The sequence below is a fragment of the Rhineura floridana genome, chromosome 5, assembly GCF_030035675.1.
Source record: "Rhineura floridana isolate rRhiFlo1 chromosome 5, rRhiFlo1.hap2, whole genome shotgun sequence".
In the NCBI taxonomy this organism is placed as follows: domain Eukaryota; kingdom Metazoa; phylum Chordata; class Lepidosauria; order Squamata; family Rhineuridae; genus Rhineura; species Rhineura floridana.
The window spans coordinates 70,693,442-70,721,342 of record NC_084484.1 but is presented as its reverse complement, the minus strand read 5'-3'; the positions used below and the strand labels follow the sequence as shown (position 1 = coordinate 70,721,342).

General features: G+C 42.4%; 1 protein-coding gene across 1 annotated transcript in view; it reads left to right on the top strand.

Annotated features, from left to right (window-relative positions):
- ANOS1 (anosmin 1) overlaps positions 1-27,548 on the top strand; it is a 133,327-nt gene extending 105,779 nt beyond the window's left edge. Inside the window, exons 10-14 of the mRNA XM_061627073.1 lie at positions 10,280-10,374; positions 12,846-13,017; positions 14,809-15,029; positions 15,173-15,311; positions 23,265-27,548. Of these exons, the coding sequence (XP_061483057.1) occupies positions 10,280-10,374; positions 12,846-13,017; positions 14,809-15,029; positions 15,173-15,311; positions 23,265-23,323 (686 nt within the window). The 3' untranslated portion in view covers positions 23,324-27,548. The remainder of the gene's footprint in view (positions 1-10,279; positions 10,375-12,845; positions 13,018-14,808; positions 15,030-15,172; positions 15,312-23,264) is intronic.
- Positions 27,549-27,901: the final 353 nt, after the last annotated feature.

Here is a 27,901-nt window from a genome sequence, read left to right as displayed (position 1 = left end):
ATTGCAGAATAAATATACCTTTTGGTGCAAGTGTAGAAATTGGAATAGTTTACAGAACCACATTTTAAGTACCCTCTTGAATTAAGATATTATATTTTCAAGGTCCCCTGTCTTTTCAGTGGGATGGATATTGACTTAGCTGTCCAACTTGCCATATTTTTCAGTAGCTTTTAGTGATGGAAAGGGTGTTTTGAGACCATTCACAAGACTTTTTCTGTACATCCCTTTGTAGCTTACTACAAACCTTTCTCATGACTCATCAGAAGGAAAAGTTCTGTGTTTTGACATTATTCTTTATAGAGAAAATTAGAGTATATGTTTAGCTGGAAAACTCACAATAAAGAATGATATATTTCTGTGAAAATACAAGAGAGTTGGAGGCAACTTGTATTCAGTACTTCCTTTGTTGAATACTATCTGCATGGGATTTGACTACATAGCGTAAAGCTTAAAAAAGGTAGAAGGGCTAAAATGCAGATTAAAGCAGAACAAATTTTAATTGTAGTACCTGGAAGACTGAAGAACAGAATAATTTCAAAACTAAAGTGTGGATTTAGCCAAGTTTAAAGTGGTTCAGAACTGTGCTCCCTGTGTAGTCCATATGATTCCAAATCATACTTATTGTTCACATGCTTTGAGATGTGCTGTTCAACTGGCTAGGGGCTGATTCCTGGCACTGAGGACACAAGCTCATTCTTTTAATATTAAGGTGGCTGACTTGGAGAAATGTAATATCATGCCAAGGACACAGCTTTGAGTGTGGAGTGGGAGATTTGATAACTTGATAATACAGTGATGAGTTTGTGATGGCCATCTTGACTGCATTGACTTGCCAGCCTCAGAATCCTTAAAATCCATTTTACAAAGATGGATTTTACCATCTTAGTATCTACTAGTAGATAATCTGTTTGTATTACATCTGCCTCAAAAAAGCCCATTAATTAGAATATTCTTCCTTATTCCTCTAATTTTAGACCTTTTTCCATTTGTGATGTTTGCACTAATCTTCCTTTTCTTGTATGACTTGTACATTAAATTCACTGAGCATATGTTACTGTTACTCATATTGTAATATACAACACGTTTTTACTTTTTAAATAAAATTCTTCTCTTGAAGAGAAGAGTAGTGACTAGTGTTGCTATTTACACACAGGGATCTAGGAGTATGTGACTTATTCAAGCCCACCCAGTGAGTTGATTATGGAGTTGGGATTTAAACCCCTGGCAGCCAGGTTCACATCTAGCACCCCATCCAGTATGTCATACTGCCTGAAAGAGTTTGTGGAATGCAAAGAATGTTGGATTTGGAATCATTTGTTAAAAGCTTAATTACATTTTGAAATTAAATACAACCTGAAATGATAGCAATAATACATGCATGTTGGGATGTGTATTGACATGAATAAACCCATGCCCTAGGTAGTATAAAAAGTTTAGGAAATATTCATAATTTACTTAGGTATAATTGTCACTGAAATATATAGCAATTAGTTGAGGACAATGGTTTCTTGTTTGGAAAAATAAAAGATTTCTTTCATTTGCTTCTTTTGACACAGAACTGGGATTAAAGAAATGCTGTAGATCTCATAAGCAGCCTGAATTCAACTCTTGTTGATGAACGGGGAGGAAAAGTGCTTGTGGCTGCATTTTCTGGCCATTTAAACTGTGTGAAATTAGAAATCATGTGCTATTTATGTAACATAGGGGAACCTACTTAAATGCTTTTAACTCCTTGGCACTGGGGCTGACAACTCTGGGAGTAAGAGTCTGTTGCCAGGAACAGATGCATACTCAACCTCAGCCTGAGAAGATTAACTGCATGTAACAATTAGGGTCATGTACAGTATTGAAATTGCTAAAATTAAAGTTTCTCATGTCACCCTCCCTGTTCCCAATTTTGATGAATAGGTTTTTGCATTGGATGAGAAGCCTCATAAGTTCTCTCAGCGTCAATATCCTCAGGCTTTTAAAGTGAAATATTATTTCCCCTCATTTTTAAAGGCTTTTATCTGCTTGTACTTACCACAGCAATTGTGATCACTATTGCCATTAAAATAAAAAGAATGGATTACTTGTTGTCGGCCACCTGATCTCATAGGGGCTGGAGTAGGTAGATGAGAAAAATAGCGCACATGGAAGCAATGAGATCTTGAAGCAAGCCTGGAGAAATGGGTAGTCATTAGGGATGCACAACCAAACTGGGGTTCAACCCCAAAAAGGATCAAGCATCTGTGAGTACCCAATTCTGGTACTCGTGGAGCACCCACCTCTGCTGCCTTTACTGTACCCTTGTCGCTTAAGGGCCCAGCAGTTGCCTATGGCAGCGGAGTTGGTTGACATAAGCACTCCCAAAGTATTTTCATCATTTTGCCATAGGGACTCCCAAGACTAATAGCTACAGTCCCATCCCCAGTGGAAGAAGACACTGTGGAGCTCTGGGAGGGCTTTCTGTTGCTACCACCCTTCTTTGCCAACACACTCTGAAAGGAGACTTGAAAGACAATATTGGTACAAAAAAGGTTATATTTCTTTAAATGTAACATGAAGAAAATCTGCACTAATAAGCCTATTAATAATCAGGCAGGTGGGATTAAATAACTATGTATGTGGGAAGTATCCCTCCACATCCCTGTTGCAAGTAACCACATTTGTTGGCTCCCCAGCCTAGGATTGGAAGAAAATTCTTCTGTGTACCCAGGCCCTACTGTCCAGCATTCACCAAGGTGCACATGCCAGGCCCAAAGGGCTCTCCAAGTACCATCAAGCCTCAGGCCATGGGTGATCTCAAACATGCCCCCTCATCCAATAATGCCTCAGAATGGCTGTCAAATAAAGTCTAGCTTTCCCTTAGCTGCCTGCACCGAATGCCAAACAAATGATGCCCTATAGTGTGAGGTAGGTGGAAAAAGGAGTCCCAGGCTCCCCCCCCCAAAAAAAATTCCTGCTCAGCCCCAGGAAAGTGACTAGCCAAAGTCCAAACTGTAGAAGAAAGGAGGGAGACACTGCGATGTGGAAGGATGGATTGCCCACGTGCTCTGGTGACCCTCTCTCCCTGGGGGAGACCAACTTGGATCTCTTCCAAGGCAGAAGGGTTGAGGCAAATCCAGCCCTGCTGAAGGTGGAAATGTCATTCTGCTCCCAAAGCTAAGTTACTAGGCATTAGGAAGACTGGTGGTGACAGCAGTACTTGCAGTATCAAGGGAAATAAGGCCGTATTTGCCCTGCTCACCTTGTTCTCAAGTATTCAGTAGGAGTGTTCACTTTTGTACATACCTACATCCAACTGCTTTAGCAGCTATTTCTCTTTCCTTCGGTGACCATGAGGCTAGCTGAAAGTATATGACTGTGAGCCAAGCTATGTTATGTCTCACCTGCTGTGCGGACAGTGTGCACAGCAGCCTGAAGTTGCAGGAGGTGATCAGAAGCAGACAAAATCTCTTTCCCTGTTTGGCTTGGGAGCGAAGCTGCTATTTGTGGGTTTTAGAGAATGCACACTGGCTTTACTAAAAAGTAAGTAACAGCCAAATGAATAGCGCTGGTGTTGGAGGTAAGCCGTAAATATTTGCTGTACAAATGACTTGGGGATTGGCCCTTGCATCTCCCTGTAAGACCTAATGGATGGAACAACTGCTACATAGGGGCACAGTGTAGCATGTGAAACTGAGCTATTACTTATGTCAAATTTCATTCCTAAGAGCTGTTGGAACTTCTGGGTAGGGGTCTGGAGTAAATACCAGCAATGGCTATATGCTCAGTCCACATTCCACAATAGATCCCAAGAGATCCACATCCACTCTGGTTATGACCTGGCTACATTCTCCCTTTGGGCATTTGTCACTGAGCAACCAGACTGAACCATATGTCAAACACACACATACGATTCCACCTGGACAACGATTATTAGTGGCCTGATGCCAAAAAGCATTCTGCTTGTTGAAGATGGTACACATTTATTAAAAAGAAAAAGGGAAAGGAAAACAGAAATGACCCACAGAAATGAATTGAGACAATCCTGTTTATGTAGACAGGGCTTGAATTGAACCAAGCCAAGCATCTTGGTAGGTGGCTTTGCAAGAGAGAATTGGTTAAAATAAATTATTATTTATGACTTATATGTTGTAAAGTTACACTTCTATGCAAAGTGGCTTTAACTTATTTTATTTATTTGTTTATTATTTGATTTATATCCAGCCCTGTTTCCCAGCAGAAGCCCAGGGTAGCAAACAAAAGCACTAAAAGCACTTTAAAACATCATAAAAACACACTTTAAAATACATTAAAACAAAACATCTTTAAAAACATTTTTAAAAGCTTTGAAGACATCTTAAAAAAGAAAAAAGGTTAAAAACATAGTGTTTTTTAAAAAAGGTTTAAAAAACATTAAAAAGCAATTCCAACACAGACACAGACTGGGATAAAGTCTCAACTTAAAAGAGGAAGGTCTTCAATAGGTGGCAAAAAAGATAATAGAAATGGTGCCTGTCTAATATTTAAGGGGAGGAAATGCCAAAGGGTAGGTGATACTACACTAAAGGTCCGCTTCCTATGTTGTGCAGAATGGACCTCCTGATAAGATGGTGTCTGCAGGAGGCCTTCACTTGCAATTTTTTCAGCAGCGAGGTGACATGTTGGTAATACACTGCCCCAGTGAGCAGCCATATTTTGCACCAGCTGCAGCTTCTGGACTGACCTCAAGGGCAGCCCCACATAGAGTGCATTACAGTAACTTGGGATCTAGCCTGGAGGTTACCAGTGCATGGACAACAGTGGTCAAGCTATCCCAGTCCAGAAACAGGTGCAGCTGTCTTACCAGCCAAAACTGGTAAAAGGCACTCCTAGCCACTGAGGTCACCTGGGCTTCTAGTGACATAGATGGATCCAGGAGCATCCCCAGACTATGAACCTGTTTTTTCAGAGGGAGTATGATTCCATCCAAAGCAGACAACTGACTAGTTATCTGACCTTGGGAACCACCAACCCACAGCACCTTCATCTTGCTAGGATTCAGACTCAGTTTATTGGCCCTCATCCAGCCCACCACCAAGTCCAGGAAGTGGTCCAGGGCTCACGCGGCCTCTCCTATTCAGATGTTACGGAGAAACAGAGCTGAGTATCACCAGCGTACTGCTGACACCTCACCCCAAATCTCCTGATGACCACTCCCAAGAGCTTCATATAGATGTTAACCAGCATTGGGAACAAGTTGGTACCCTGCGGCACCCCACAGCACAACTGCCAGGGGGCCAAAAGGCATTCATCCAATGCTATTCATTGAAAATGATCCTGGAGGTAGGATCGGAACCACTGTAAAACAGTGCCTCTGATACCCATCTCACTAAGTTGGCTCAGAATGATACCATGGCTATTAATATCAAAAGCCACTGAGAGACCAAGTAAGAGAAACAGGGTCACATTCCTCTGTCCTTCTCCTGATAAAGGTCATCCATCAGGGTGACCAAGGCCAATTTAGTCCCATAACCAGGCCTGAACCCAGATTGGAATGGGTCAAGATAATCTGCAATTGCTGCTCCACAATCCTCTCAGTCACCTTCCCTAAAAGGAGGGTATTTGCGACTGGGCGGTAGTTGTCACAAACCAATGGGTCCAGGGTGGGCTTTTTCAGGAGCGGTCAGATCACCACCTCTTTCAGGGTGGCTGGAACCAATCCCTCTCACAAAGGCATGTTGATCACACCCTGGATCCACTCAGTCATACCCCTTCGGCAAGCTTTAATAAGCCAAGAAGGGCAAGGGTTGAGAAGACACGTTGCTGGCAGCATCGTCGCAAGCACCTTGTCCACATCATCAGGCCACATCAACTGAAACTGGCCCTACAAAGTTGCAGCAGATGTTGCACTGAACACCTCACTGGAGACTACAGTATATATGGATGGGGCATCAAGATTGCTACGGAGGTGAGCAACTTTACCCTCAAAGTGCCTTGCAAACAATTCACAGTGGGCCTCTAAAGGGTCTAAAACTCCATTTTCTGGAGCTGTCAACTTACCCCTGACAATACAGAAAAGCTGCACTGGATGGTTACTTGAGTGTGTAATGGTGGCAGAGAAGTGGGCCTTCTTCACCACCCTCACCACCACACAGTAGGCACAGTTATGATGTTTTACTCATGCCCGATCAGCCTCACAGCACATCTTCTGCCACTTGCATTCTAGGTGTCGTACAGCCTGTTTCATTGCTCTTAGCTCACTGGTGTACCAAAGTGCAAACCGGGCTCCACAATGCCAGAGAGGATGCTCAGGGGCAACTGTGTGAAGAGCCCGACAGGCCTCGCTGTTCTACAGCGTCACAAGGATTTCAACAGGGTCACCAGCTCTATCTACTAGGGACTCCCCCAGGGCTTTCAAGAATCCAGTGGATTTGGTTAGTCTTCTGGGGTGGACCATCTTAATCTGTCCTGAGGATTCCCCTCCAAGCTATTAAAATACCTGCATTTCTTGGATATCACATGTGCACATACAACCTTTCAACGAGGTTCCTTCTCATTGTCTATATGAAAGTGCAGGAGTAGGTCTTGTGGGGGAATAGACGTCTAAGCTTGAATTCCATCAGTTTGAGTTGCATAGCACTAATACTTTTTTTGTTTGCTCACTAAAACACAAACATAACATGTTTTAGGAAAGCAAGAATCACTATATTTTTATGATAATATAAAATTGCATTAGTTCAGTCATTACAGCTAGTGACCATTTTTGTCCAAAGATTTTTAGAGTCATTCTGGCAGAACTCTCTGACGCAGTGCCTCTTTTAGAAATTAATCATCAGTGATATGTGATTCTGGACTCTCCTTTGTGGAAATGCCCATGCTTATTAGCCTACAGTGTTCAGAATAATGAACACTAAGGCTGCTAAATTTAGTCATAGTCCCATTGAAGTCAGTGAGGATTATTTTTAACCAACTCCCACCACATTCTTTTTTGTTTACAGTGATTTCCCTAATTTATAGATCTATGTTCTGTCATAGCTCAAATAATTCCTTATAGAAAGAAGCTGCACATTTTCCCTTGCTATGCTTGTGAGCATTGTTTGCTCACAATATAAGCTTGAGATACCTGAGATCTTTTTAGATTTATATTAAAGATAAAATAGAATCTGCTGAGTGCATATGAAAAAATAATGCTCTGTTGTAATGGAGAATTGTAGGAATAGTTGAATGCCATTGCTGACAACACATGCAGAATGTCAGATTAGTGAAAATTGTTTCCACTTATGCAAGAGTTTAAAACTGCCCTTGCCAACTATTAAGCAATTTTCTGCTTCCACAATGTGTATGCTTCCAGGCCATCTCCATTAGCTCCTATTAAAATAGGCTTGTCGGTTTATTGTTCTTCTCCTATTCAAAACCTTGAGAAACTCCCAAAGTCAAGCTTGATTTAAATAAAAATTAAGCTATTTTTTGTCATGACTGCTGCAGCCACTGAAGAACATTAACTAAGGCATCAAAGGAAATAGCCAAAAACAGCTGCATCAAGAATCATTTTCAATATGATGATTGTTTGGCATAATTTGTATTTATTTGTTGTAATTATTTTTCAGTGATGACTTTTAGTTGCCTTGAATGTATATAAATATGTGTGTGTCTCTGTGTATAAAATATATATCTCCATCCCTTGGATTAGTATACTGATTATGTGATATTAATAAACAAAACAGCTCTTTGGCTCACAGTGAGTCACTTGTAGGCCAATCTCACTCCACTGTGCGCAAAGATGCTGGGAGTCTGCTGGAGCCTGGTCATGTGCCAAGACTGTTGCCTTTTCCATGGACAGTGCGGGTCTGCTATATAAAGATTAATTCAGACCAGTATGATGCTGAAAATTGCTAGGTCTTCCTATAAGTAAATAGGTCTATTTACTCTTACCTCGCACAACCAGTTTATCTAGACATTGTAAAGACAACCCAATGCAGTATTTAACTGCAAAGTAGGTAATATGGTTTTGTGATGTGTGAAAGTGGTCTTTGGTTATTAATGGCTCTTGTATGAGTATCCATTAACAGCTTTTTGCGTTAAAAATGTCACAGTATCCTTAAATCTGATGTGAAATCAAAAGACCCAGTAAACGTAATTCTACTATTTCCATATATCCCAATGAGGCTTTACAGACAAAATCCTATGAATCCCTTTATTTCAAATATAGGAAAGGAATCTTCAGTTTGAAAAGTTGGTTTAGCTGGCTCTTTTCAAGAGCAAGGTGTAGAAACTAGGTGGAAGCAAACAAGTATGATAGTCATAATAACAATTTTAAATCAAATTATCCACTTGATCTAAAAAGTGGAAAAGATTTATAGGATAAAATTAATGTAGAATAAATTGGAAATAAACAATAGGTTTTTTATCACATTTGGTTTTATGTTTCAGTGTAATTAGCAGACATTCTCATTAAAGAGAAGTTGCAATATACAAGGTGTTACTGGAAGAACGTTAAACATGTTGAAACTGCAAACATTTTCTTAAGGTTAGAAAATTATCCATATTCTAAACACATCTCCTTTTCAGACTTTTAGGCTGGTTCTCCTGTATGTCATGTTTCTCTTTCTCCTTTCCTCGTATTTGCTTTCATTTTTGGCAAGTCTGTAGGGCTGATTCTGTAAATTACTTTATGAATGGCCCAGGGATGCAGCCTGTTGAAGAAATAACATCAGATTAAGGCATCAGCAATTACAGCCACCATTTTGTAGCAATGATTCACACAAGTGCAACAGCTTAATTTTTTTTGCATTGTGTCCAAACTTTTGGTTATTTAGTTAATTTTATCTGAATATTAAATATTATTATAGATAGTGTTAAAGAAACACGTATGTTTTGTTAAATGAATATAGTAAATATGGTAAAAAAAGATAATATATGGCAGTGGTCACTAACCTTTATGGACCAGAGGGCACATTTCAAATTATGAGAGTGTGCTGGGGGCATTGGTCACAAAATGGCTGCCAGGGGGCACTGTATAACACAAAATGGCAGCCACAGGGACGTAGCATAACACAAAATTAGAGAGTAGTCATGGTGAAGTTTTTCCCATAATCGTATTTCCATATTAGGAAAGCTTGACCTGTTGAATTTCTGCCTGCCAAACAGCTGTTAAAGACACAACCCTGATTTTCTCTGACTCTAAAGCCTAGGCTGCTATCCTGTACCCACTTATTACCTGGAAGTAAGCCCCATTAAACACAAAGAGGCTTACTTCTGTGTAGACATGTACACCATAGTACTGTAAGTTAACTATAGAGTGAATTCTTAATGAGTCCCTGGTGTTTAGCTCCTACAAAGCAGGAGACATGCCTAAGCCTCTTTGCAAAGTTTTCACTTTTGCTTTTAGGGAGTGGGTGGGGATTCTTTAATATTCACCCACCTTATTCTGTTGCAGTAACTTATCAATCACAGTTCTGACTTTATTCATTGGCTCATAAGGCTGACAGGCAGGAAGAATCAGGCTGGGTCATTTCACAGAAATCATTTAGAAGGGTATCTGCACATTCTGGGCTACCTGCTGAGGGTGCCACTGAAGGCCTTTGTGGGCACCATGGAACCTGCAGGCAATGGATTGGTGGCCCTGATATATGGATATTATACATTGCCGTCTATGAGAATGCATGGGATCAGGAGTCATCAATAAGTGATGATTTTTAGTTTAACTGTGAAGTATGTATTTTTGTTGTTTTTTTCAAAATTACAAAAAGTTAAAGAGAAATTGACATTGTAAAACCACATTGTAGAAGTTTAATGGGAAGCTTTGCTGTAAATTGTCAATGAAAGCAAAATCTTAATTGCTCAAAATTCAGTGTCTTAAGTGAATTAAGTATAAACTGTCCATTATAATCATGAAGATGATGCAACACCCTCCTCTTGGCCCAGAACACCAACTTGCAGCCTCCAGACAATGGGAGACAAGGGACAATGCTGACTTTCTGAATGGTGCCATGAAGCTGCACTGCAATGGTCTGAATGTATAACAAGTTAGAGAATTAGTACAGGCTCTCTTCCATTTTTCACCAAATTATTTATTCTGTGGAAATAACCAATTCTTACATTTCTGCTCAATCTATTTTGTATTGACTTAGCTGTGTCATTGTTACTTGTTATGAAGACACAGAATGTTTTTCTTTTCTGTACATGAATTAGTGAAATGCTAATGAATGATGAGTTACTGACAGTTATAGATTTTATGTATTTGTGCCAAAAGAATCAGTGTTTTTAAAATATGTTGGAAAGTTTCAGGTTACTTCAACATGTAAATAGTGTTTTCCGATTTTGTTCCATTAAGATGCCAGTGGCAGTAGATACCATGCCCAGTGGTCTCCAGAGTCTTGTGTGCACAATGATACAAAAGGGCCTGAAAAATCCAGTGGTCTAACATATGTAAGTTGAACTTCAATAATCAAAAAATTGGAAATAGAAACAAGTATATGATCCTAAAATACATATGGAGGGATGGAAGCTCCCTTTTTAAAGATTCCATTGTGTCTGATTCTTATGTTTTTAGAGCAGCCATAGCAGAGTAAACCATACCTTTCCTGTTACCCCATTTTAGGTCCTATCTCTGTTCTCTCACCTATCCAGCACAGGAGCCTTGTCGTTACCTTTGAAAGCCTCTTTTGGTCCTTGCCTGTGAACTTAGCTCCAGCTCTCCCACTCTTAGCCAGCCAAAGTTCTCCTGCTATGTTAAATGACTCTGCTGTTCTTCTTGCTGTCTCTATGTCTGGGACTCCCTCCCTGATACATGATGCCACCCCCATCCCCCATATTCAAATTGCTGCTCAAAACCCATCTATTCCATGTGGCATATGACTAATCTCCATCCTTATTACCAACTACAAACCAGCTTTTTAGAACATTTAATTGCATTTCCCTGCATTCTTTCCTTCTTCTGTTGATTTCCCCATTGTCTATCTTAGTAAGTTGGTTTCTGGGGGGCAGCGTCCTGTCCATTTTGTTTCTCTATTATGATACGGCTGGTAACAGCACATGTGGTGGCACAGAAGTTCCCTCCTAACAATGGCATTGCTGCTACTTACCTGGAGTTGGTGTTAGTCCCACCTGGTGCAGTCACATCGCCCTGATCTCACTGCAGCCCAGCCCCACCCCAACCATGTCCGTGTAAGCACAAGTAATGCTGGTATCAGGAGGGCAGTTATACCACACATGCTGCTACTGTGTAAGGCACCAGAAAGGACCAGAATTGCTCATTTGTCATGGGTCTTTTCCAGTGCTTTTTTGTGATGGTACTCACCAGTACAGAGTACCATCATCTCTTTTTTTTCTGCCTATATCAACCATTTTGTGCTGGCACCCATGGCACTTTTATCAATATATGAGTACTGGGACCTCGTTTGCAGCCCATAGCTGGGAAATGAAAAGGCAAGATGAGTGTGGGTAAATCAAGGACTACGTTTATTCAAATAAAGCCAATTGAGTGCTTGATTGTATAACAAATGATCTGCAGAGAAAAGTGCGGGACTGAACTCTTACCCAATCAGGTGAGGACACCCTGCTGTGGAAAAGGAGCTGGTCCAAGCCCAATCCCCTTCCCTGGGCCCCATTCCTGCAGGGTGGTTAGGGAGGCCTTCCTGCTCCACCCCCCATCAGGGCCACACAACTCTGAGTGGGTGTTACAGGTTAGCCCTCAAAGTGAACCTTATCCTGCCAACAGGCCTCACAACCCAGAAGGCAGGCCTCAGATCTCTTAAAAGGTGCTCACCAAACCCTGCCCTGTGAAATTCCTGCACATATCCACCCCAAAAGAGGACAAACTTCAGCTTAGTCCCTCTTTCGCCACCTGTGGCAAATAATTACACGCAGGGCTCTCTGCAGATTAGTCAAAAATAGATGGTTACTCAAGTCAGACATATGAACACCGTCTGGCTGGTAAAGACCAGCCCTGTCACACTTCACCTCCAGGTGATGTATTACCTCACCCCGCCAATTGGCAAGAGCAAGCCAGACTTCCTTATTTATCTTCTTACAAGATATGTTCAGTCTCCTGGGGTCAATTCCCACCCTCCAAATTCTCCTGGGGAGGAACAAACTATCATGATCCCAGGCCACCTTCTACGTATGGCCTCAAAGTCCAGGCAAGCCTGAATGATAAGGGCTTTCCCCTTCAATATTCCCAGGTCGTTGCCTCCCAAATGAATAACCAAAACCTGTGGAGGGTGCTGCACCAATGAATCATCAAAGAGTGTTAGTAGGAGGTGTTCCCACAGCATGCCATGTCTACCCAGCTACTGGACTGAAGCGCAATGGCTGAGCCCCAACTGGGTTCTGTGCCTGGTCTGCAACACCCTCCTCTTGGCCCAAAACACCATGATGTGGCCACAAATGAGTACCTTGACTCTCTCCAGCACAAAACAAAACAAAACCCAAAACACTGGTCCTATCCATTCTAGATGGTCATTCCCAGAAAGTATTATGCGGACTACTGTTCTACTCTGTGGCCTCTGGCTTTTCGGCATCAACATGAAACGTCTTGCTGAGATCATCAAGCATTTTGGACTTGAAGTGTCATAATTATGTTGATGACATTCAGCTGTAACTTTCATTTCCATAATCTTATGCTAGGTAGGTGGTATAAACTCTGAACTGGTGTTTGGAAACTGTTCTAGTCTGGATGAGGGCAGGCAAACAAATTTCAGTTGAATAGAATAGGAGAAGGTGACTTAAGTGCACTATAAAATTATATACATTTAATTTTTGTAGTCTTGTTTTCTAAATCAGAACCACTTTGGCATAGGTTGTTTGGCATAGGGTAGAAGTAAGCATTTTATCTGAACCCAGATATGTCAAATGAAAGATAATAAACAGATGCATATGTCTTATGTATTTTTTTGTAGGAAAACTATATAATTCTTCAGAACCTGTTATTTTCATGCAAATACAAAGTTACAGTCCAGCCAGCAAGATCCAAAGGCCAATTAAAGGCTGAAAGTATTTCATTTACTACTCCACCATGTTCCGATCTTAAAGGAAAAAAACACAAGCACATTAGTTGTCCTAGTGAAGGAGGTAAGTAGAAATCTAAAAAACTTGTAGAGTAGACAAGCATTGAAAACTATTCTGAAGTATTAGAATACAATAAATAAAAAAAATAGAATTAATGAGACTTAATTGTATATAGGTGTGCCAGGAAGGGAAAAACCAGGCAACTGCAGGCATCTTGGCTCACATTCATAACTTGGCTTTATTAAGCTGGGATATGATTATCTGAACCAGTCCAATATGTATAAAGGTCAGAATAAGTTTTCACATCAGTGAAGCAATAGACTCGGGAGTAGTGGATATTGTCATGCTAACACCAGTTCATTCTGCAGATTGTGGGGAAGAAAAGAATAATGAACTTGCTCAGAATGCAGGATTGTTGACAGAGCAAGCAGTGCTGCATCAGACTGTCACTGAGCTCACTGACCAAGTTGCTGTCTCTCAGCCTAACCTACAGGTTGTTTCAGAAAGAAAACAATATGAATGTAAAGTGAATTAAGGATCACTGTAGAAAAGACTAACAGAGCAATCCAAATGCCTGGAAGCTGGCAGAGGAGGGGCTGGTGGAGGAAGAGCCAGTGGAAAGCACAGTGGGATGCTCCTCCCGCTAGGGAGCTGCCGGCCTGGCTGAACACTGGCTTTGTCGGGAGCTGTGCGCATGAGCGTGACGGAAAGTGCTGGCTCCAACAAACAGGCCTCCTGGGGAGTAAGCGCTCCCCATAGGCCACAATGGAAAATAATTAAAATTATTTTACTGGGTCGGCCTTTTGGCCAGCAGAGTTTGCAGGGGGATCGGGACTTGGGGGGGAGGGCTCTGAATGTGAGGAGGATCTTGCATTAGTCCCCCTGCAGCTTCTTTCGCACCATGCCCCCGGAATGCCTCATTTTGGGGGCTTCCACTGGGCTGGCCATCCCTGGCAGACCCGCAACAGTGCTGGCAGACTCCTGGCAGCACCATGGCTCAGCCATGGCAGAGGGCTGATGCTGACACAGGCCAGCACAGCCTGGCACAGCCAGGAATCTGCCAGTGCAGCCCAGGCCCCTTGATATCCAACTCACCTCAACCTGGCGGAAAGGTTAGTTGGATTGTGCCTTAAAGCTATTTAGATAAAAATTAAAGTTACCTTGTTTTGATCTTCAGTTGTTCTCAACTGTTGGGAAGGTAGCTTTTTTCTGTGAAAAAAAGAAGCAAGCTATCTTTTTTAAGCAATTGGTTCTACATCTGGTTCTATAAAATGTCTTGATGCTTGTTAAAATATTTGCAAGTCCCTCCATAAAAGAGATAATTATTCATTGGTTAGTGCCTAAAAGTTTACTACCTAAACCCTGAGCTTGGAAAAGTTACTTTTCTGAACTACAACTCCCATCAGCCCCAGCCAGCATGGCCACTGGATTGGGCTGATGGGAGTTGTAGTTCAAAAAAGTAACTTTTCCAAGCTCTGCCTAAACCAGGGATATGTGGCAACCTGTGGCCCTCAGTCTAATTTCATGCATGTGGGAAAAGTCCAGAAGGAGGGGGGAAATGGGGGTGAGGGAGGAAGGAACTGAAACAGGTGGAGCAATAGCAGACGGGGGGGGGAGAAGTCCTGCAAACAAGCAATTCAGAACTCTTGGAAGAATGTTCTGTCCCTCCCCTACAGCCAGCTGGGCAGGGAGGGAGGGAAAGAAACTGAGTCAGAAAAACAGAAAAGAGAGAACAGCAGAAATAGTGAAGCATTTTTAATAGTATTTATGTGGGTATATTTTTTAATGTGTTGTTTTAAGCTTGAAAGAAATGATAATATCTTGTTTCTTGTGATGTGATTCTGGTTTTTGCAGCTGCAGTTGTCCCCAAAGTACTGGCAAAGCCCGAGAATCTTTCTGCTTCTTTCATTGTCCAGGACATCAACATTACTGGCCACTTTTCCTGGAAAATATCAAAGACAAATCTTCACCTACCCATGACAGGGTTCCAAGTCACTTGGGCAGAGGTTACGACTGAGAGCAGACAAAACAGCTTACCAAACAGCATTATTTCCCAATCACAGATATTGCCAGTAGTAAGTAGTAAGATACCTCTGTGCTTTTGGGGTAGGAGGGAAGAGTTGAGGAGAAAGTAATGTATGCACAATGATAATGAGCATCTTTGATCTAACTCATATTCTTTTCCAGTTGGAATTAACTGTTTTTCTTTCCTTTTAAGGATCATTATGTACTGACAGTACCCAACCTGAGGCCATCAACTCTTTACCGTTTAGAAGTACAAGTGTTGACAACAGGGGGAGAAGGACCAGCTACAATAAAATCATTCCGAACACCTGACTTGCTGATGTCTCCACACAGTGAGTATTCACAGTCTGTGGGAAAGTATTTTGTATGGTGCATATGCATATACAAAGTAAGTAAAGTAAAAGTAAAATTTAATTTTTGTGTCGCCTATCTGGCCGAAGCCACTCTAGGCAACGTACACATTGAAACTGATAAAATACAATATAAATACAGAATAAAATACAATGCAGTCAACCATAACCATTTTAAATAGCAGCAGTATAGAACAATGTAGGGCAATCAATAAACAGTTTAAAACAATCATAGAAAAAATTAGCCCACCCCGGAAATCCCGAAGGCCTGTCCAAAGAGCCAGGTTTTTAAGGCTCGGCGAAATGTATCCAAGGAAGGGGCATGGCGCAGATCGAACGGGAGGGAGTTCCAGAGAGTGGGGGCTGCCACTGAGAATGCCCTCTCTCTAGTCCCCACCAACCTAGCTGTTTTCGTTGGTGGGACTGAGAGAAGGCCCTGTGTGGCTGATCTAGTCGGGCGGCTTAATTGGTGGTACTGGAGGTGCTCCTTCAGGTAAACTGGGCAGAGACCGTATAGGGATTTAAAGGTTAACACCAACACCTTGAATTGGGCCCGGAAAACAACTGGAAGCCAATGTAGATGAAATAACACTGGCGTGATGTGATCACGGCGGCGGCTGTTTGTAAGCAAACGAGCCGCCGCATTCTGCACCAGTTATAGTTTCCGGACTGTTTTCAAGGGTAACCCCATGTAGAGCGCATTGCAGTAGTCTAATCGAGAGGTGACCAGGGCATGTACCAGAGCTTGGAAAAGTTACTTTTTTGAACTACAACTCCCATCAGCCCAATCCAGTGGCCATGCTGGCTGGGGCTGATGGGAGTTGTAGTTCAAAAAAAGTAACTTTTCCAAGCTCTGGCATGTACTACCAGTGGGAGCTGATGAATCGGGAGGTAGGGTTGCAGCCTCCGTATGAGGTGCAGTTGATACCAAGCTGCCCGGCTCACTGCCGAAATCTGAGCCTCCATGGACAGCTTGGAATCAAGAACAACCCCGAGGCTGCGGACCTGATCTTTCAGGGGAAGTCTCACCCCATTAAGCTTCAGGTCAACAACACCCAACCTTCCCCTGTCACCCACAAGTAGTACCTCGGTTTTGTCAGGATTGAGCTTCAGCCTGTTCCTTCCCAACCACCCACTCACGGATTACAAAGACACTTTCCCCCCCTCTTTCATAAAGAATACAAAAAAAGATCGAGGATTTCTAGGTATGTTCTTCTCTGTCTGGGCCTGTCAGGCCCAGGATGTGACTCAGGAACCAGACCAACGATTGTAGTTAATTCGTGTTTTATTAGGGTAATGTCCAAACAAAGACTGCATTTTCTCATGAATCAATACAGGGATACAGGTCCTGCGGCATTGGGAGAAAGTTGACAGAGCAAGGGACTTCTTCCCGCCTGTTCTTTAAGAAGGGGCCAAACGGGCGCGCAATCTTTCGCTCCTCCTTAACTGCCCCTCAGGTACTGCCCACCTTCCCCCCCTTCTCTCCTGTCTTTTCAGCTGTCTGCGTGTGCGCGGTGAGGGGGGAAGCATCACCCCCTCCTCTTCTGACGTTTCCGATTCCAGGATGGGGGATAGGGGAGGGGCTGATGGTAAACTGCCTCCCCGCTTTTCGGCTGTGAGCAGCCCTCCCTCTTCCCCCTCTTGCTGTGAGCCTGAAAGAGGGGGAGGCGTGAGAATGTCCAGGGAGGGCTCAGGCTCCCCGTTGCTAAGCGACCTTATCACTGGCAGTTCCTCTGTTTCGTCTTCGCTCCAAAGGGGGGAAGTTCCTCCCCCTTCCCTCTGCCATCCATCCGAATACTCTTCTCCCAACTCTCCGGGATCCAGCTCCCCGGGATTGGGACCCCAGCTCTGCCTTCCGACACCATCCCCCCTCCCAGGCTGTGCCCCCCTCCCCTTGTCTGGCTTGGGACGGTGGAGAAAACGTTGATGGAAAAGTTTTACCAATTCTGGAGCATGCACATCAGCTGCATCTTCCCATGATCTGTCAGCCACCCCATAGCCTTTCCAGTGAATCAAGTACTGCAGCTTGTGGCGTCTGATCCTGGAATCTAAGATCTCCTCAACTTCAAACTCAAGCTGCTCATTTACCAGGAGTGGAGCTCCGGGAGGTTCCTCCGGCCATAACTCACTGGGAGGGGCGGCTTTCGTTAAGAGGGATCGATGGAACACAGGATGTATTTTAAACGTGTCAGGCAGCTTCAGTCGGTACGCCACGGGATTGATTTGAGTTTCTATTTCGAAAGGACCCACCCTCTTGTCTTGTAATTTTCTACATTTGCCCAGCATCTGGAGGAAGCGGGTGGACAGCCATACCTGGTCTCCCGGTTGAAGGGGGGGGCCCTCCTTCCTGTGCAGGTCAGCAACTCGCTTGTACTCCGTTTTGGCTTCGTTTAACTGCTGTTTCAGTGTCTGTTGCGCCGCTTGCAATTCCTTAAGGAAGTTCTCAGCTCCCGGTACCAGCATTCCTTCTGAGCTGCTTGGAAAGACTTTAGGATGGAATCCATAATTAGCGAAGAACAGGGTTTGTTGAGTGCTGGAGTGCAGAGAATTGTTGTAGGCGAACTCTGCAAAATGCAAATATGATACCCAGTCAGTCTGTTGATAGGACACATAACTTCGTAAATATCTTTCCAAAACGGCGTTCAAGCGTTCCGTCTGCCCATCTGTCTGGGGGTGATGGGCGGAGGAGAGTTTTAATTCCGTCTGCAACTGTTTCCACATTGCTCTCCAAAATTTGGCTGTGAACTGAGTTCCTCGGTCTGAGACTACGCTGTTTGGCAATCCATGCAGCCGGTAGACTTCTTTTATGAATAACTTGGCCGTTTCTTTAGCCTCTAAGGCCCCTGCACAAGGAAGAAAGTGTGCCATTTTGGTAAGTAGATCCACCACTACTAAGATGGCTGTCATTCCTTGGGACTTGGGTAGATCAGTTATAAAATCCATGGAAAGGTCCTTCCAGGGTTCGTGTGGGACAGGCAACGGTTGTAACAGTCCTGCTGGTGTCCCTGTTTGTGTTTTTGTCCGCAGACAGACAGAGCAGGACTTTACATAACTCTCAATATCCCGACGCATTTTAGGCCACCAGAAGTCCTTGGCCACGTTCTGAATGGTCTTGTAAATCCCAAAGTGTCCCGCTGTGATGGAATCATGACACTGGCGTAGGATTCTGAGCCTTAATTCCCCTTCTGGCACATATCTGGCGGTTTTGAACCATAACAGTCCATTTCTCCAGTGAAAGGTTACTTCTGAGTCTTGACCTTGTCCCGTCTCCTGCTGATATTTTAGCATGTCTGCATCTTCTTGTTGTGCCTTTTTGAGTTCCTCTTCCCATGAAGGCTGGCATACTCCCAACGTTAATTTCTCTGGCGGGATTATGTACTGAGGCTGGTCCTCGGATTCACTTTCTTTGTATTGTGGCTGTCTGGATAAGGCATCCGCTCTCTGGTTTTTGGCTTGGGCATGGTAAGTAATCTGGAAGTTAAACCTAGTGAAGAACTGGGACCATCTTATCTGTCTCTGGTTCAGCTTTCTGGCGGTTTGGAGGCTTTCAAGATTCTTGTGGTCGGAGCGCACTTCAATTCGATGAGAGGTCCCCTCTAGGTATTGTCTCCAGTTTTCAAAAGAGTCCTTGATGGCCAGCAGCTCCTTCTCCCAAACTGTGTAGTTCTTCTCTGCAGGCTTTAACTTCCGAGAGAAGTATGCACAGGGGTGCAGCTCCTTCCCTTCTTGGTCTAATTGTAGCAGGACCCCCCCGATGGCAAAATCTGAAGCATCTGCTTCCACTACGAAAGGGCGGTTCGGATCAGCAAAGCGCAGAATGGGCTCAGTAGCAAACCTTCTCTTCAGCTCCTCAAAGGCCTCAGTGGCGTTCTCTGTCCATTGAAACTTCTTCTTCCCCCTTAAACAGTCAGTCAGAGGAGCTGTTAATTTGGAAAACCCTGGAATGAACTTTCTGTAATAATTGGCAAACCCCAAAAACCGTTGTACATCCTTTTTGGTGACAGGTTGGCCCCAGTCCAATATGCAGCTTACTTTCCCTGGGTCCATCTCCACGCCTTCCGCTGAGATTCGATATCCAAGGAAGTCTAGAGACTTGAGGTCAAATCCACATTTCTCTAATTTAGCATACAGGTGATTTTCTCTCAGTCTCTTCAACACCATCTTCACATGCTGGTTGTGGTCTTCCTGGTTCTTTGAGAACACCAGGATATCATCTAAGTAACAGATTACATACGTGTCCAACAAGTCTCTAAACACGTCGTTCATGAATTTTTGAAAAATTCCTGACTTCCACAAAGCCCGAACGGCATGACCAGGTATTCATACTGTCCGTAAGCGGTCAAGAATCCTGTTTTCCATTCATCTCCCTCCTTCATTCTGATCAGATTGTACGCTCCTCTCAAATCCAACTTCGTGAAGATTTTTGCAGAGCGCAGTCGGTCCAGCAACTCTGAGATCAGGGGCAGCGGGTAGCTGTTGGGGATGGTGATCTGGTTCAATGCGCGATAGTCGTTACAGGGTCTGAGTTCCCCCCCTTCTTTTTCACAAACAATAGTGGCGCTCCAGCAGGGGATTGTGAGGGGCGTATGAATCCTCGCCTCAGGTTTTTATCCAGGAATTCCTTCAGGGCCTCCCTCTCATTCTCTGTGAGAGAATAGATTCTCCCTGATGGGATGCTGGCTCCTGGCACTAGATCAATCGCACAGTCGTAAGGGCGGTGGGGGGGTAAAGTCTCTGCCTCTTTTTCATCAAACACATCTTTGAATTCTTCATACTTTGGCGGCAGGGTCACTTGCTCGATCTCTTGCACTGCCCCCGCTAAGGTGTTCTTGATTCCTTCAGGTTGACAGTTCTCCTGGCAATACTGTGAGGTGAACCACACCACCGCCTCCTTCCAACTTATTTTGGGTTCATGCTTTGCTAGCCAGGGCATTCCCAGAATCACCTCAAAGTTCGAGAGATCTGACACGTATAGCGAAATGAACTCTTCGTGCCCAGGGATTTGAAGTTTCACTTCCTCCGTGGCTTGTGTCACCCCTCCTGACTTCAGGGGTCTCCCATCGATAGTCTCCACAGCTAGGGGAGCGTCCAGTTTCCACCGGGAAATTCCATGACGCTTGACTAACTTTGCATCAATAAAATTTGTGGAGGCTCCACTGTCAATTAAGGCAGTGGAATTAAACACCACTCCTCTGGAAGTTGTAATCCGAATAGGCAAGACCAACACCCCCTTTGAGGGAGGTTGGATCGTTGGGGGGCCTTTATACAACGCTGCCCCCAGTCCACTGGCCTGCACATGGACTGGGTGTTCTAGTTTCCCGACGGCTCGGCTTTCCCCCCTTTCAGTCCACAGTCTCTGGCCACATGGCCTGGCTTTGAACAATAAAAGCATAAACGTTCCCGGCGTCGTCTTTCCTTTTCTTCTTCCGACAGTCTTGGCCTAGCCCCTCCCTGTCCCTCAGTTGCATTACCTGCCATCCCTGCAGTGGGAAGGGTCTTGTTGCGGGATGCCGAGGCTGAGTATCTCGGGACCTCCTGCTTCCTTTCCAGGCGCCTTCCTTCCATCCGGTGATCTATCTGTAGGCATAGCCGGATGAGCCCTGGTAGGTCAGCGGGGGGGGAGGTCCTGGCTAACTCATCCAGGATTTCAGCATTTAATCCACTCCGGTACATAAACATCAGGGCGGCGTCATTGTAACCAGTTTCCTGGGACAGAATTTTAAAAGCGTTAGTGTACTCGGAAACAGTCCCTTTGACATCTTGTCCCAGTCAAGTGAAGAGAGCGTTGAGGGTGATTTAGGTGGCTCTGTCAAGCTGTCAGGCCCAGGATGTGACTCAGGAACCAGACCAAGGATTGTAGTTAATTCGTGTTTTATTAGGGTAATGTCCAAACAAAGACTGCGTTTTCTCATGAATCAATACAGGGATACAGGTCCTGCGGCATTGGGAGAAAGTTGACAGAGCAAGGGACTTCTTCCCACCTGTTCTTTAAGAAGGGGCCAAACGGGCGCGCAATCTTTCGCTCCTCCTTAACTGCCCCTCAGGTACTGCCCACCTTCCCCCCCTTCTCTCCTGTCTTTTCAGCTGTCTGCGTGTGCGCGGTGAGGGGGGAAGCATCACCCCCTCCTCTTCTGACGTTTCCGATTCCAGGATGGGGGATAGGGGAGGGGCTGATGGTAAACTGCCTCCCCGCTTTTTGGCTGTGAGCAGCCCTCCCTCTTCCCCCTCTTGCTCTGAGCCTGAAAGAGGGGGAGGCGTGAGAATGTCCAGGGAGGGCTCAGGCTCCCCGTCGCTAAGCGACCTTATCACTGGCAGTTCCTCTGTTTCGTCTTCGCTCCAAAGGGGGGAAGTTCCTCCCCCTTCCCTCTGCCATCCATCCGAATACTCTTCTCCCAACTCTCCGGGATCCAGCTCCCCGGGATTGGGACCCCAGCTCTGCCTTCTGACAGGGCCAAACAACCTGAGAGTAACATTGTTTTGCTATGTTATATTGTCATATAGCTTATTCTTAAAATAGGGAATGTGTCAGAAGTCAACAGCACTTTGTTAGCCATCTTGTAGTGGGCGTGGGGAGGGTGGGTGTGTTTGGAAATAAATATTTCAGTTTGGAACTCTGCAATCCCAGTCCAAATTGAACCCAAACTCCTTTTATTGGGCCCTTCCCAGTGATGCCCTTTCCATTCTCCCCCAAACTTACTTGAAAAGAACATCAAGAGAAGGAAGGCTGGTGCTGTAGCATTCATTAGATCCCAGAATGCTTCTGAGGTAGTGTCTAGGGCACCAGGAATCCTGGTAACATAGTTTCCTAGTAAGAACATAGGAATTGGAGACTTCACCAGAGATCCTGGTGTGCAATGTGCTGACCTAAAATCAAGGATCGTGCTAAATGTTGTTCCCTTGCCTGAGAGGGTTTCCAGGGTTTCTGGTACTCATTATGCTACTAATATTTGGTTATTTAGCATGCTAACGCTTCTAAGGTGTAATAGGAAGGGTAGCAGCGGAAAAGTTGGCAGGAGCTGCTCAGGCTGTCATGGAACATAGAAAGCTGCCTATATTGAGTCAGATCATTGGTCAATCCCACTCCATATTATCTACACTGATCGACCACAGCTCTCCATGCTTCACATAGGAAGTTTTTTTAAGCGCTCCATGGAGAATGCTGAGTCTGGACCTTTCTCATGCAAAGCATATGCTTTTATTTGATACAGTGCCAAATAGGGTGACTGAATGATGGCACTAGATGTGCTCAGAAACAAAGTGACCCATTTCCTCCTTTTTAAAAAAATGTTTAATTCAAGATCACTTTTAAGTCTAGTGTGTGTGTGGGGGCTGTTGTACATCACAAGTTGCGAGGCAGAGTTGTTGAGGAAAATTATTGAAATAACTAGGTTACATGAAGTTATGCAGTCTCAACCCTATTAATCAGCTATTATCTGGTTATGCAAATTGAAACTTATTAATAAACTCTGTTGTCCTGGCAGTGTCTCTGCTTACAAGAAGATGCTTCATCCTGATGAGATACAGATTACATGTTTGGTGCCTACATGTACCTTGTTGAAGTACCTACTGGAGGGTATTCTTGTTTGTTTCATTTAAATGCAGTGTAGCAGATAGAAATACGTGGATTCTGTTGTCCATGCAAACTCCTGTGTCCAGAATTCACCACACACAGTAGCCTTGATTGAGTGGCTCGGGTTTGTACACTGAGCTTTCAGGAAGCAGAGAAAATATCAGGGCATACAATGAGAAACTTGCATATGTACCACCTTTCCCTTTCGTAAAAGAGAAAATGGTACAATTGCACACAGAAGGATTGCAATTAAAAAACCTGTTGGTTTAATCTTCTGAGTAATAAAATATAATAATTCTTCCTCTGCCAACATTAATACAGATTTGTATGAATTATAGCTACTTTAACAATTTGTTCTTTTATAGGGCCTCATCTGAAGCAACATCATCCACATCACTACAAGCCACCACCTGAAAAATACTAAGCTACATTGGATTATTAACTAACCAGAAAAGAACATAAAATGAGCTCTTGCAGGAAGATCAGAAAAATGCGTCTGTACTGGAGTATGAAATGATTTTTGCTTCTAATGGATGTTCATCATTGGAATAATGTTTGTACTAATTCCAGGATGAAGTATGTCATGCAAGGATCAACTGCATTCATGTAATAGAAAACTTAAAGAGTATATGAGTATAGTGATTTACTAGCATCATAGTGTACACTGTATGACACTCAGTCTTCTCAATCTTTATAACTGTCTATGTGCATGGGGTTTTTTTTGTATTATATAGAGTTTTAAATGTGTAGATGTAAACCAACATTTCTCTGTTAAGTTATCAGTTCACAACATTAAAATATAGATATATATATATATCTGGTCCTGTAATTAGTTGTCAGAAGAAACAGAACTTGTTGACACAAATTCCATATTTTGATTGGTTTTATGAAGTCCATATTAATGCACTGCAGCAGATTAAAAAACAGCTATATTTCCTTGGCCAAATATATATGTTACAGCGAAAGTCCTAAAGTGGATGAATGTTGGCATTTACATGTAAGTGCTATCAATCCTAGATGATCTTGGCAGAAAGGTAAGTGTATTAGAAGAAATACATAAGAAGTTTAGTATCTAAGTGATAGTGAAGTTTGTGAATGCCTATTTTCCAGATATTCATATGTGAATGTCAATAATCAGGATTAGATGTAACATACATGTAGTCAAACCTCCTACAGTTTTTGAGTAGTATTTGCATTTGATTGGGAGCTATCATTTCCCAATAAAAAAGTTAGTTTTCTGGACTATTCACAGTGGGAGCTACAAATTACTTAAGCTAGTTGAAATAGTTTAAATCGCTTAGATTACACAAGTTGGAGTATTAATATTTTTCTTAAGTAGATTGTGGATCATGGCCATACATTAAATGTCATCTAGGCAAATCTATTTTAAAAAATCACATTGAACCCAAGGATGCATAGAACATAGAAAGCTGCCTTATACAGTGTAAGAACATTGGTCCATCTAGTTCAATATTGCTGATTGGCAATAGTTCTCCAAAGTTTCAGGCAGGAGTCTTTCCCAGCCCTACTTGAAGATGCCAGGAATTAAACCTTTTTACACACAAAACCGTGTTCTACCACTGAGATATGGTAACGGATCTAATTCTTAAGTAGTAGTTTATCATATAATAATAATAATAATAATTTAATTTATGTGTCGCCTATCTGGCCAATGGCCACTCTAGGCGACGTACAAATCAGTTGCAGTAAATGCAGCACAATAAAATACACATAAAATACAATATAACAAGGAAACTATAAATAGGAATGATAACAGTTCAGAGTAATAGGCAGTTAGTCCTGAAAATTAACCCTCCCTGGAAGTCCCAAAGGCCTGTCTGAAAAGCCAGGTCTTCAAGGCTTTGCGGAATACATTCAGGGAAGGGGCATGCCGAAGATCGTACGTAGATAACTAGATATGTATTCTAGTTATCCTGATAGATGTAGTCATTTACTTTCCAGTTCTTAACAACCAACAAAGGATATTCACTTGTATCCAGTAATATATGCATTGTACATCCCAGCCTGCAGAGGGTTTCCTTTTATTTTAGCTGAGGGAACCGGTTTGTGAATGCAGAAGAATGTTTGTGCAATCTGCTCTCTCAATGCAAATCGTTGGTGGGAAAACTTTGACCACATTCTCACATGCAGAACTTTCTAGGGGGCTGTATGGCAGTGGTTGGATGGGCTAGAGGCAAAAGTAGGCAGGGCATAGGTATGACTTTTACCTTTGTACAGTAGACTACAATCTTGCTATGCAAAAGTCAGAAGTCTCTCGCTTACACACACCATCTCTCCATGCAGGCAAGCAAGAGACGTGCTACATGTTTGTAGCATGTAGTTCAGAGTTACACCATCAGATTTTACAACTAAATGTTTTTCTTTTGTTCATTTTGCTTTATAAGCATGATTTAACATGCATGATGGAAGGTTTCTAGATATCCTGCTTGTTAATTAATACACAATTCTGATTTAGGTGGTAAGACCTTGGATGAAATTTCTCAGTGGAAAATTACAGGGTTATACTACTTTTCTTTATATTTTTATGACTCATCTTTTTAAAAAACTGAATGCATTGTTCATTAATGTTAAGCCGAATACATTGTTCATTAATGTTAACGTTAAGCTGTGTGTTCATAGAGAAAAATAAGAATATACTATTTTCCAATGCTTGGAAATCAAAATTCTCTGAGCTGCACCTGAAAGTAGTTCCCATAATTGCCAGGTGAATTAACTTCATTCCTATAAAGAAAGTTAGAAAGCAAAACATGGAGGCAATGTTCTAAGGCTTATTAGACAGATATAGAGGCTGAGGATGTTTGGTTACTTAATCATTGTTGCTATGCAATCAGAGGGAAGAAATGTGAGGCATTTCTTGTATCTTCCCTGCTGAGGAGATTCATTCTCTTCCAATAGGAGCAACTTATAGTGAGAAATACAGGAACAAAGCAAATGATGCCTTGTGCTTTTAACAGCTCTGTGGCTGTCAGAAATTAAACAAGGTAAGCTTTTCTAATATGGAAATAAAATAATGAAGAAAGGATCACCTGTTGACATTCTGTGTGTCAGACATCTTTTTACTTGTCTGTGGCCCTGAATTACTTTTGGACCTTATGCTTCAGCACAGCAGCTTGTAATGTTCTGAATGCTCACAAAAATTTGCGGAGGATGAACTTTTTATGAACTAAAAGTTCATTTGGATGAACTTGAACTGAACCAGTTCATTTTGTAAAAGGATGAAGAACTTGAACTAGTTCATTTTTGGACAGAATTAACAAGAATTAATTCCTTTTTAAGATCAACTTTATAAGTGCTGCCTCTTTCTTAAAGGACGATAGAGGCCATACTAATATGACTACACATGTTAGTGAGTCAAGAAAGCAGAGGCAGAGAGTTGTCCTTGAATTATTCCATAAGCATTTATGGCCTTTGTGAGCAATTATTCCATAGCTGGTGTTGCAGGCATAATTTATTGCTTCAGAGGGTTGCATGTGTTCATCACTTCACTACAGTATCAAGTAAAGACTTACATGCATGAAATAGTCATTACATTTCAAGTACTATAGGCATATATAGCTTTTGTGTCAGCTGATATCACTCAAATGGTGGAGACAAGTCATATGGAGACAGTGCACAGGCTCAGCTTCAAAGTTCTGAGACTCTGAGAACAGTTTCTATGCATTTAGTTTTCATATAATAATTTTTCTTTCTTTCTGATTTCAAGGGAAATAGAGCAGAGACCCACATGCATCTTGAGTTCTCCAGTTTGGATTTTAGTGCTAAATTATAGTATAGCATTGTATGTGAATTTGGCCAATGCTGTTCAGTGGAGTTGGCTAATGCAGCCAGTTTGCAAGTAATCAACTTATACACTTGTATCTGTGAACATCCCTGACCATAGGGAGTGAAACTCCCATTGATATCTGTGTCATTTTGAAAAGGGTTAAATTAATGCTTAAACTGCATTGAAATCACCCTGATATATCACTATGCCAGTGCTTGTCTATATGAGAATGGGTTTAGTTACAAGAATACCAGCTGCCTTCAGTCAGAGTTCAAAGAATTATAGGATCAGAGCCCAAATAGTTTCATTCAGATGTATTGCCTTTTAAAAAAAGGGGTGGGGTATAATAGCAGTTGTGATACTAACTTATTTATTTTTGAAATACAAAACTTTTTTTAAAAATCCCTTTGTTAAGATGTGTTACGTATTCTTAAATCTTTGATCAATACCTGTGGAGATGCAAGTTGCTATAAATGTCATATACTCCTGCACATTGTAACTGGGAATATGATACTTATGTTGCTGCATGTTTTTTAAAAAATAAATAAAACTTTATTTAAAAATAAATTAATACCTACAGGTGTTGATGGATTTATATGGTTTGCATGTCAAAACTCATAATTCAGTTACAGACATGAAGTCTATGACTGTATTACCTTGCTTGAATATGTTGGTAAGGTACAATTTGCAAAGTAATTAACAGAGGTACTATATTTAAAAATATTTTATGTGATTATATTGTAGTGTGGAGATAACAAAACTACTTATCTGTTAATTAAATTGGCTGTGGAAATCACATTCTTAGAACAGTCATTTGAAAACCAGTATTTATTTATATGTTTTACAAAAGATGGTTCATTTGTGTGTGTGTCAATGTTAGAATAATTCTTGTAAAAATATTTTGTAAAAAAAATTGTAAATAGGCTGCTCTGTTTCTCATTATTTTGATGTTTAGATTTTGTACATATGTTTAAGTAATAAACTACCCTTCCATATAGAAATTAAGTCTCATGAAAATTCATTAATTGAAGGTGGCATCCTATAACTGCCGTTTTCCATAGAGAGTGGCTCCAATCCAAAGCTATATGTGTGCAGGGCTAAGGTTGGTTGTTCATGTTCTTGGTTAGATACTCTAGTGGAAATCAGCTATTCGGTGAGAAGGGTAGAGAGGGAGGACTAAATCTATCTACTCTCCCTCCACTCTGCTCTAAACAGCTT